At 37.3% G+C, this 12038-nt stretch overlaps 1 protein-coding gene across 4 annotated transcripts in view; it reads left to right on the top strand.

Annotated features, from left to right (window-relative positions):
• The window catches only part of TTC27 (tetratricopeptide repeat domain 27), a 312437-nt gene that overhangs the window by 267407 nt on the left and 32992 nt on the right, over positions 1–12038 (top strand). For all 4 annotated transcript variants that reach the window (XM_077135030.1, XM_077135029.1, XM_077135028.1 and 1 more), the window contains one exon: positions 8201–8253. In XM_077135030.1, coding sequence (XP_076991145.1) covers positions 8201–8253 — 53 coding nt within the window. The remainder of the gene's footprint in view (positions 1–8200; positions 8254–12038) is intronic.

The following is a 12038-nucleotide window of genomic DNA, read 5'->3' on the forward strand; positions in this document are numbered from 1 at the left end:
CTGATGCCACTTTGGAAATGCAAGTCCCAAATCCGTAGGGCACGGTGCAAGTCTGGCAACTCTGAAGAAGGGTCTCAACAGACTCCACAGGAAAGGCTCACTGGCTAAAAAAGCAATGAAAATTCTCTCTTCCCTTAAGAAAATCTTCAACCAATTGTCCAATTGATTGGATTATCTAGTTGTGGGAGATGTGCCCTTAGTTGATAGTAGATGTAATCAGCCTCAGCTGCAGTCAGCGGACTGATGATTTAATAAACCAGCCTTCTGGCTTATCCACCAGCCGTGAAATATACTTGCAGTAATGGTTAGGCCAGCGCTTGCCTGACCAGACAACAGAGTACCATCACCTGGCCAAGCTGGCCCCAGAGCCTAATCATCACTAAGTTTCTTGCTTTGTGTTCAGTGAGTCTTTCTTTTGGCAGCTCCAATCTGTTCTTGAAACCCTCCTGGGAATTTTTATTTCAGTTATTATGATCTCTAACTCAGCAGTTCTATTTTGATCCTTTTAAAAATTTCTGTCTCTGGCAGGCCATGGTGGCTGAACAGGTAGAATTCTCACCTGCCATGCCAGAGATCCGGATTCAATTCCTGGTGCCTGCCCGTGCAAAAAAAATTTCTGTCTCTCATATTGCTCATTATTGTTCTCCTAATATCCTTTAGGTCATTCTCCATATTTTCCTTCATGTCCTTGAGCATGTTTCAGATCATTTTATCAAAGACTTTGGTATGTCCACATTCTGTTCATCTTTGTTGGTGTTTTTTTTATTTTCATCCTCCTCCTTTTGATGAGCCATCATTTCCCGTTTCTTTGTTTGATTTGTACTCTTTTGTACACTGTATATTTGAATGTTTTTAAATGTTAACTCTGAGATTTATTCCCTGAGATATTTGTTTCTTGATTTTTGTAACCAGCTTATCATAAGACAGAGATTTTCGAGTCTCGTCCTGCCTATCAGGAGGGTGTGTGTTCAAGGCAAATGCAGTGTGCGGGTTCTCCCCTCTTTTCTGGGTCTCTGTCTTATCTGGGGCTTTTGCTTGTCACTTGTCTTGGAGTTCCCGTGCTATCGGAGTTTCATTGACCCATTTCCCAAAGGTCAGACCTCTCTGTGCTGCATGTTTCAGTCCACAAGCCTTTGTTCCGTATTGGCCACCTTTATCATTTGGTATACTCCTTTCATTGTCTCAAGCTTCTTTTGCCTGGAGGGCAAATTGTGGAGGAAGAAGCACCCTGGAGGGGACTTTGCCAAATTAGTCTTTTCTAGCCAAAACAGGGCCAGGGTCCTACAAGGGGTCACAGGCCATCTCCACAGTAACCAGAGGAGGGAATCAGAAACAGTTCCAGGAGCTTTTTGCATGGTTCCCCAAAGACAAGCTTTCTTGCCCTGACCAGCAAATATAGCCCTTCCACTAACTATTCCGCACAGCCCTGAGGAAGTGTCCATGGTCTCTATCGCTACCACCCTCCCTGGGGTGTTTTGAAACGTGGCCACTGCCTTTGAATGGGTAGGTTGAAGCAGTGGCTGCTGTCCTGGATGGGTTCAACAATGGCTGCCCTCAGACTTGAGCCCCTGCCGTCCAGGGTCACCATCAAAAGCCTTGATGGGCCGTACCTACCCCAGCCTTGGGGAAGAGGATTTTTACATCCTTTTCTATCACCAGTGAGCTAACTACGGGCTGGCTCCCATGATGGCCTGTCACGAGAGTGGGAGATGTTCCCTGGGAGCCTCTGTGTGGTGAAAGTAATTAATGTTCTTTACCATAATTTGTCAGCCTTGTCCTCTTGCTCTTCCCTGGATGCTGTGCAGTGGTCTTCTGGTCTCTGGAGTTCCAAATCAGATGTTTAAGACAGTTCTTGCCTGTTTTTAATGCTTGTTCTGGTTGGAAGGATTGAATCCTGGAGCTCTCTGCTCTCATCACCTTCCCACAATCCTCTTGGAATTGTTTTCTTAATATTATTTTTGAATTGTTACATTACCAGTGTAGAGAAGCACAGTTAATTTTTTGTATTTTGATCTTGTAGCCTGCAACGTCCTGATCTTAGGTAGTAAGCGTTTCAGTCTATCACTTGATGAGTATGATTTTAGCTATGGGTTTTTCTGTAGTTGTTCTTTATCACATTGAGAAATTTCCCTTCTCTTCCTAGTTTGTTGAGTATTTACTGTCATGAAATGGTGTTGGATTCTGTCACATGCTCTTTCTGCATCTATTGAGATGAACATGTGGGCTTTTTTCTCCTTTATTCTATTAATATGGTATATTACATTAATTGATTTTTAGTTGTTGAACAAATCTTGTATGCCCAGGATAAATCCTTTTAATAACCTGTGTGATTCAGGTTTGCTAGTATTTTGTTCAGGATTTGCATCTACATTCATAGGGAATATCAGTCTATTATTTTATTTGTGATGTTTCATCTGGCTTTGGTATCAAGGTAATACTGGTCTAATAGAATAAGGTAGAAGGTGTTCGAGGGAGGCTTTTCTCTCTTTTGGGGAAAGCTTTGTGAAGTATTTGTGAACTCAGCATTTGCTGGAATTCACCAATGAAGCCCTTTGATCCCAGGTTTGCTTTGTGGGAAGTGTTCTGATCACTGACTCAGTCTCTTTACTTGCTGTAGGTCCATTCAGATTTTCTATTTCTTATTGTGTTTGTTTTGATAGTTTTTGTTTTTCCAGAAATTGGTTCCTTTCATCTAGGTTATCTAATTTTTGCCATATCGTTGCTCATAGTGTTCTTTTATAATACTTTTTAATTCTGAAGAACAGTAGGAAAATCCCCTCTTTCATTCCTGATTTAAATAATTTGAGTCTTCTCCCTTTTTTCTTGGTCAGTCTAGCTAATAATTTGTCAATTTTGTTGCTGTTTTCTAAGAACCAACTTTTGGTTTCATTAATTTTTCTTTTTTTTTTATTCTCTATTTTATCAATTTCTGCTCTTATTGATATTATTTTATTCCTTATTGGAGAGTGTTAATATTAGTATTCTACCAAAAATACATCTCATTATAAATAAACAGTAAATATTATGGGGGTCAATCTTTGTTTAAAACATTAGACACCATTCATATGCCACTTTCAGCTCATAACTTCCTTAATTATCACATTTAAGCCTTTTGATGGACACTTAAAGTTAACCAGTATATTCATAAGTGTCTAAATTACTTATATAGGATCCTTGGATCTAAGGAAAAGGCTGAAGACTACACTATTGATAGGTATTTTATTTAATGGAATTCTAGCATTTGGAATCTGTCTTCTAACTCAGATTCAGGCCCAAGCAGTCTAAACATTTGAAATGGAATTCCCCATGACCCACCCTTTTTTCCCCCTTTTTTGTTTAAGTGTTTATAATTTAAAGACTTTGCAGAAATCTCAAATGAACAGTTTAATTTATTTTTGACAAATGTATATTGCTGTGTAACTCTCATCTGTTTCAAGATATAGAAACTCCAATTGTCTCAGAAAGTACCCTCCATCAGTAACGATATACCTGTACTTCCTCACCCTCTACCCCCCAGCAATCCCTCTTCTGAATTTTTTCCCCCATAATTTCGCTCTGCCCTTTCTAAAACTTCATATAAATGGAATCAAAGACTATGAACTCATTTTTTTTTCTGACTTCTTTTACTCAACCTGTGTTTCAAGTAATCATCTATGTTAGTTGTACCAGCAATTTATTTCTTTTTATTGCTGAATAATTTTGTAATATAAGAGTATACCACAATTTATTTTCCCATTATCTTGTTGATGGACATTTTGGTTATTTCCACTTTGGAGCTATTATAAATAAAGACTTTCTTTGGACATATGCCCTCATTTCTCTTGGATAAAAACATAAAAGGGAAACAACTTGATCATATTTTAGTGCTATTATAAATGTCTTTTGTTTGTTTGTTTTGCTTTTTGTGCATGGGCTGGGAATCAAGCCCAGGTCTCCACATTCTACCACTGAGCTACTCCTGCATCCCCCTTACAGGTGTGTTTCATAGTTCTGGTTCTGTATTTCGGTCTTTGATCTATTTTTAATTGATTTCTGTATATAGTGTGAGGTAGTGCTCCACGTCACTCTTTTGCAAATGGTTATCCAATTTTCCTGGCACCGTTTGTCAAAAAAAGGACTTGGCACTCTTGTCTAAAATCAATTGGCTATAGATGTGAGGGTTTATTTCTGAACTGTCAGTTTGATTTCATTGGCCTATATGCCTATCCTTTGTGCCAGTACCATGCTATTTTGATTACTGTGGCTTTATAATAATTTTTTTTTTTTTTGCATGGGCAGGTATCAGGAATCGAACCCAGGTCTCCGGCATTATATATTATATATAATATATATATTATAAATGTTATTCTTCAAATTTTACTTTTCAATTGTTCATTGCTAGAGTATAGAAATAGTTGACTTTTCTGTATTTACTTTGTGTTGCTTGAGTAGTTTGTACCTCTCCAAGTTCTCTAATCTTTCTTCTGCAGAATCTAATCTGCTACTGATCACATCCAGAATGTAGTTCATCTCCAATATTGTGTATTTCATCTCTAGAAGTTTAGTTTAGGCCATTTTTGTATTATTTTATGGCTTGACATACATGATCAACATTTTCGTCTCCTTGAACATATAGAATATGTTTATAACTGCTTTAATGTCCTTATCTACTAATTCTGTCATCTGTTTTTTTCAAGTCTGTTTCTATGATTTCCTGCTTTTTGCATATGCCTGATAAGTTTTAAAAAATATTTTTACTGGCAAATCTTCACATGCATATAGTCCATACATGCTGTACAATCAGTGGCTTATGGTATCATCACATAGTTGTGTGTTAATCACCATGATCATTTTTAGAACATTGTCATCGCTCCAAAAAAAGAAACAAAAAGAAAAAACTTATACATCCCATATCCCTAACCCCTCCCTCTCACTGACCACTAGTTTTTCAGTCTACTCAATTTATTTTAACCTTTGTTCCCCCTATTATTAATTTTATCCATATTTTTTACTCATCTGTCCATACCCTAGATAAAAGGAGCGTCAGACACATGGTTTTCACAATCGTAGTCACATTGTAAAAGCTATATCGTTACACAATCATCTTCAAGAAACATGGCTACTGGAACAAAGCTCTGTAGTTTCAGGTACTTCCCTCTCGCCACTCCAATACACCATAAACTAAAAAGGGGATATCTATATAATGCATAAGAATAACCTCCAGGATAACCTCTCAACTCCATTGACATTTTATTTTGTCTCATTTCTCTCTTCCCCCTTTTGGTCAAGATTTTCTCAGTTCCTTGAGAAATTAGATCTGGATTGATGACATCCTGGGATTTCTGTTCCATTTTGCCAGGGACGTTTACACCCTTGGGAGTCATGTCCCATGTAGGGGTGGGGAGGGCAGTGAGTTTGTTTGCCATGTCATCTTAAAGAGAGGGGGGCCACATCTGAGCAACAGAAGAGGTTCTCTGTGGGTAACTCTTAGGCCTAATTTGAAGCAGACTTAGCCTATCTTTTGCAAGGAAAAGTTTCATAGGGGCGAACCCAGGATTGAGGGCTTGGCCTATTGATTCGCTTGTCCCCACTGCTTGCAAGAATATCAAAAATTTTCCAAGTGGGGAAGCTGAGTATTTCCCCCTTTCTCCCCATTTCCCCAAGGGGACTTTGCAAAATTTCTTTATTCACTGTCCAAATCACTCTGGAATTAATCAGGGCATCACACTAAGCTGGACAAATCAACAAAATCTCATGCCCTCTTCAAGATTCCATGTACTTATGGTGTTCAATTAAACTGGCAATATAAGTTAAATTAGGAAATGTACTACCCAAAATATAAAATTTGCACCAAATAAATATCTCTCCCTTTAGTCTCACACAGAAGTTGAAGTTTTAAAATATGAATGATATCATCCTTTACCCAGTCTTCTTATATACCTTAGTCCTATCCAGATCAGTTTCATTCATATCTTTACTCGATGTCTGACCACTTTTTTCACTTTTTAAACAGTTCCTGTATGGGGTACTACTGACTTTCATAGCTCTAACTCTGAATATCTGGTGTCACATAAATACCCAAAGTTTCTGGGAAGGACCATGTTATATACAAAAAGCTCAGTAGCTGAGAATTTAGAATTAATAGTTACACCTCCTAAATATATATATATATATATGACTGCTGTAAGAGCTGACAATCTAGGACCCTTTACAACATTGCATTGTTTCTTAAGAGAAATCATCTGTCACTAACACTGGTTTCCCCTACATGTAATGTGTCTTTTTTTTTTTTTTTGTCTTCTTTTAAGATATTCCTTTTTATCTTTGTTTTTGTTTTTAGCAATTTTCTTATTATTTGTCTAAATGTTGTTTTCTTTGTACTTATCTTGCTTTGGGCTTGTTGAACTTTTTGGATACGTGGGTTTATAATCTCTTCAAATTTGGTAAATTTTTGGTTATTATTTCTTCAGATATTTTTACTGCTCCATTTTCTTTCTGATACTTCAATTTCAAGTATGTTGCACTACTTACATTCTCCCAGTAGGTACTCAAGGCTCTATTCACTGTTGTCGTCGCACTTGTTAATGTTGTGTTGGTTCTCTGGTGCTATAGTTTCTATTGCTACGTCTTTGAGTTCAGAGATTTCCTCTGCAATGTCCAATCTGCTATTAAGCCTATCCATTGAATTTTTCATTTCTGATCATAAATTTTTTGTTCTATAACTTCCATTTAGTTCGTTTTGCAGTTTTCATATCTCTGCTGAGATTTCCTGTTCCTTTATTATGTTCATGTTTACTTTTGATTTTTGAGCATAGTTCTGATGGTTGCTTTTTAAGTCCTTCTGTGCTTATTCCAAATGAAATCTCTTTCATTTCTGGATCTATTTCTTTTTAATTAATTTTCCCTGTTTATGGATGAAATTTGAGTGTCCTGGAAATTATCTGCCCTACCCATTTTGTGCCATGTTGTTGAGTTTCTGGATTTTGATGTCTTCCCTTAAGGACTGTTGAGTTTTATTTTGACCATTGATTTACTTGTGAGTCAGCTTGAGTTTAAGCTTTGTTTGGGTGAGTCTAGAGTTGTCTTTATTCTTAGGTTACAATAACTCTAGAATAAGGCATAGCCTTCCTTGGGTCTGAACTGAATGCCATGGGTTTTCAGTAAGAGCTCTCCACGCTGATTGGTTGAAACTTGAATAATTCCTAGCACTGTGTAATCTCCATTCAGTTCATAGCTCCCTTAGTAGTTGTTCTCTGCCAGTCCTCGAGGAGTTTTGCCCTGTTCATCTACAATTTGCTATTCAACTAAGGACTCAAAGCGATCCCTATTCAGCTTTCTGGAACATAGACTCTGCACAGATGCCTCTTTCTTGCAAATTCCAGCCACCTTTTTAGCCCTAACCCTACTCTCTTTTCTCTTCATTTCAGTAAGACTTGCTGTGTTTTGTTTGTTTCTTTCTCCCTGTGTTATAGAACTGCAAGTGCTTCTGGCCAGAAGAGTAGTTTAATTGTAGAGACACTTTAATTGCTTCCCTTCCTTCAGGGATCGTAGTCCTGTACTGTCTGTTGTCCAACTTCTCAGAAACAGTTGTTTTCTATATTTTGTCTAGTTTGTAACTTTTTTATGGTGAGAGAGTTAGTCTGTTACTAACTTGCCTGTTTTTTCAGTACTAACTTGCCATGTCTTGAAGTGAAGTTTCAGTGCCCTTAATTTTCTAACCATATTTATAGGGCTTGAGAATTTTATACCTTAAGTATTATAAAGCATAGAGTGAAAAGGATAGCAAACATAATTTATACTGTTCTTGATAGAATCACCATTATGTAAAGTCTTTATTTATTTTTGCCGTCGGGGAGAGGCATTAGTTTTACCCCATTGTAGTATGTTTGATTGACAGAGTACTTAGTAATAACACTGACGAATGCATACTCCTTTTTTCTATCACCTGATGAAGGATGCTGATAAAATTATGCAAAGCCTTTTAAGATAGGAAAAACAATATTCTGCCTTGTCTTGGATTTATAGATTTATGTATAAATGATGTTGCAATTTGTCCAAGTATTTTAAAAGTTTATTTTCTCATACACCTTTAAACACGCCTTATTGAAAATTTGGTTATGAAGAGCATATACTGGAGTAGGAAAATGTGTTGTATCGTTGGTTTCAGCAGCTATTTTACCTAAATGCGAATAGTCTGTAACTGTGTTCTCTGTCATTTCAGAATGCTGAGGCTTGGAACAATTTATCAACTTCCTATATCAGATTAAAACAGAAGTAAGTGACAGCCAAGTATGACAGAACTTTGCTTCCCAAATAAGTAAGCAAGATTCTTTCCAACAAAGCACTGAAAGATTGTACCTTATTCTTTCTGTATCTTTTTCCTTTGACCATCCATATATTTGAGTTAGAATGCCTTGACATAGTCTTTGAGTTTTAGATTTACAGCTTATTTCTTGAAAACATTTAATATGTAAGCAAATTAATATTTCTTAATATCTTTTTTGAGACTGAGGTTTTGCATTCTAAATTTTGTTACATGATACAAGCAAGCATGCTTTTAGTTGTTCAACTCAATTGATACATTACATTATAGTGTTTACTGTGTGCTAGACATTATTAATAAATGTAAATAAATATGAAACTGTCTTCAGGGAGTGTAGGCTTAAAAAATAAAATACTATGCCATAGTATTTTTAAAAACTGCTTAACAATATGAGCAGTATGTGGCAAGTATCAAATAAGAAATGCAAAGAGGGCTATAATAATAGTAAATGATATTTGTTGAGCCCTTAATTTTTGTCAGACTCATTTAGTCCTTGAGGGTCTCAGAAAAGAGAAGAGAGAAGGTATATGATCTTAGTTCAGAAACACTTCTGAGAGAATGTTAGACTCGAGCTGAAATTTGAATGATGGGTAGAGGGAACAGAGGAAAAGCTTTCAGCAAGGGGAGTGATCTGCCCAAATACAGAGTGGTAGGAACGAATGTAGTGTTTTAGGAGACAGGAAGTAAAGTGGTTCAGCTATAGTCCAGTGAGATCTGTAATGAAAGTGTAGTGAGAGATAAGATTGGAAAGGCAGGTTGGGTCCAATCGCAGTGTGTTCTGATGATCTGACTAACATGTTGGGACTATCCTATTGGCAGGAAGAAAGCCAGAGGTTTTAGTGGGGATAGCTTCATGAAGAGAGGCACTTTTTAAGGAGGTTTATCTGTGGCAGTGTGTGAGACAGACTAGAGAGGAAACTGGAGGCTGGGAAACCAGTTAGGAGACAGCTGTTGTAACAATCCAGGCATGAGATAACTAGAGTGGAAAAAGAAGGGGCAATTGCCAAACAATGTATTAAGGGCACAATAAACTGGGCTTATTGACTGGCTATAGAAAACGAAGGAAAGGGAAGAGATAAGGATTTCTTTTGCCACCATTTTAATTAATTAATTAAAGGATGGACAGATTTCCATCTGTCCTGGTCTTGTTTTCAGATTCAGTTTTTCTTTGTTGAATCACAAGATATATCTGAGGACATAGTTCAGTTTATGTTTAATGATTAAGAGCTTCCTCTACTCTTTGATGACAAGCTACATAAATAAAGTACCATTTATTCTGCCCTTCTATTCAGCAAATAATATTATGATTTTGATTGCAACTGATTGTGTTAAAAGTCACTGGAGACCCTTTTGGTTTAAAGCGTGGGGTAGGGGAAATCCTGCCATAGTTGTAGAATGATCTCATTGAGTTTTTGTAGTAACTCTGACAATTCTGGAAATAGTGAAGTTCTTGATACTCTACCTTGTCTTCCAGCCCATTAATCTCATGCATTCTGCTTTCTCTCTTAGGAGTTTTTTCACATTATCCCTCAGCCTCTTTTTGATGCCTTCTTTATCTTCCTGCAGCCCGTTGAATAGGTTTTTATGTAAAAGTGGGGTTATAAGGTCGGAGGTAAATCATTCCTTTATTCTTGCCTTTTTACTCTTTCCTTTCTTGGCTGCTGCTCCAGACATAGCTAATTTTTGACTCATGAGATTATTACTTCAGAAGAAAGTTATTACTGCTCTTTTCAAAAGAATCCTATCCGTGCCTTAAAATGGCCTGTTCAACTAACTCATTTATCCTTTTCCTGTCACAAAGTTCTTCACTAAAGTACCTTTTCACTATTTTATTCAACTTCCCTAGGTGTCATATCTGTACCAGTTCCTTGGAAAATTTTCTCATCTTGCTATGTAGCTTTCATAGGGCAGTATCTCTATCATGGAGTTCATTAACGAATACTAAAAATGAAGCTCCTCATAAAAGACCTCAAAAAGAAAGAAGAAATCAACTCTGAAAATTTTGAGGCCAGAAAAGTATGAGAGTATGAGAGAACATGTAGGAAAAAAGGGGTATTTTTCATGGTGTGGGCTGCTGCTTGTTGAGTTGTTTTCCAGTAGAATGACTTCACAATATCCCCCACCCCCGTTTCTCGAATGAGGAGAACTGGGGAGTCTCCGTCCATCACTCCTGAAGGCAGTTGCTGTTACGTGGAAGGTGAGGGGCAAAGTAAAGTAGAGAAAAGAAAAAAGGGAAAAAAGTCCCATGGAAACAATTCATGGCTGAATTTGAAGTAGTTAGAATAAGGATACTTTCACTTTTTACATTTCTTTACATGGGCAAGCACCAGAAAGTGAACCTGGGTCTCTGGCATGGCAGGCGAGAACTCTGCCACTGACCTACCATTGCCCGCCTGGTACTTCCACTTTTACTAAGGACAGTGGGCCAGGGAATAAATGAAACAATACATTCCATAAAATCTTTAGGTGAATTGTCGAATTTAGAGAATAAAAACTAAACTGCAATGAATTGGCTATGAATGAAAAGACTAAAAGGACCTAGCTGCAAGAAGGTCATTTTGATAGATACCATAGGTATATTAGAGATTGATTGAATTACTTATGTCTTAAAAGATTTGTGGAGAAAGTTACTGATGATAAGGGTACATTCTTTTTCACATGGTTAGGAAATGAGATGGCCAGGAACATGGGATGGCCAGGAAAATCCCAAACAATCTGTTCTAGTTTGCTAGCTGCCAGAATGCAATATACCAGAAATGGAAGGGCTTTTAAAAAGGGGTATTTAATAAGTTGCTGGTTTATAGTTTTAAGGCCAAGAAGAAATTAAAGCAAGTCTATAGAAATGTGCAATCTAAGGCATCCAGGGAAAAATACCTTGGTATAAGAAGGCCAATAACATTCAGGATTTCTCTCTCTCCTGGAAGGGCACATGACAAAGTCTGTTAGCTTTCTCTCTTGGCTTCCCGTTTCATGGAGGTCCCTGGGAGGCATTTTCCTTCTTCATCTCGAAAGGTTGCTGGCTGGTGGACTCTCTGCTTCATGGTTCTGCAGTATTCTCTGCTCTTTCAGAATCTCTGGCTTTCTCCAAAGTGTTTCCCCTTTAATAGGATTCCACTAAACTAATCAAGACCGAATGGGTGGACTCACGGCTCCATGTAATCAAGCTTAACACCCACAATTGATTGAGTCACATGTCCACAGAGCTAATTGAATCAAGTTTTCCGGCCTGTAGTGCTAAATAGGGGTTGGAAGAAACCATTGCTCCCACAATATTGATTAGGATTAAAACGTGGCTTTTCTAGGGTACATAAACCCTTTTAAACCAGCACACAACCTCTCTAAATTTTACTTTGAAGTCAGCAGAGAGGAGGGGCCTTGATGAAACACTGAAGTTCAACAGAGAAGGGAATGTTGGACCTTGTAGTCTTAAATTTTAAAACTTCAGAATGGCTATGTGAAAGGGAGATTGACCGCATACATTTGAAAAAGGTTACTATAATCATTTGGTAAAACATTTATGATCTCTAAAGGCCAGGAGGTAAAACATTAGGGATCTTTGTTAATGTTAATCTGTTTGCTGAGATGTTCAACTTTTGGAATAGATGACCTGAAGTTCTGTTGATTACCATCTCAGTATCAAGTTTTTCATAGTTGTTTTCTTAAGTGATTTAGATAAGACAATTACTTGATGGCTTGGCACATCTTATCTGTAAAACTAGCTAGGCTTGCTTTAATT

This window comes from Tamandua tetradactyla, chromosome 17 (genome assembly GCF_023851605.1).
Source record: "Tamandua tetradactyla isolate mTamTet1 chromosome 17, mTamTet1.pri, whole genome shotgun sequence".
Classification (NCBI taxonomy): Eukaryota; Metazoa; Chordata; class Mammalia; order Pilosa; family Myrmecophagidae; genus Tamandua; species Tamandua tetradactyla.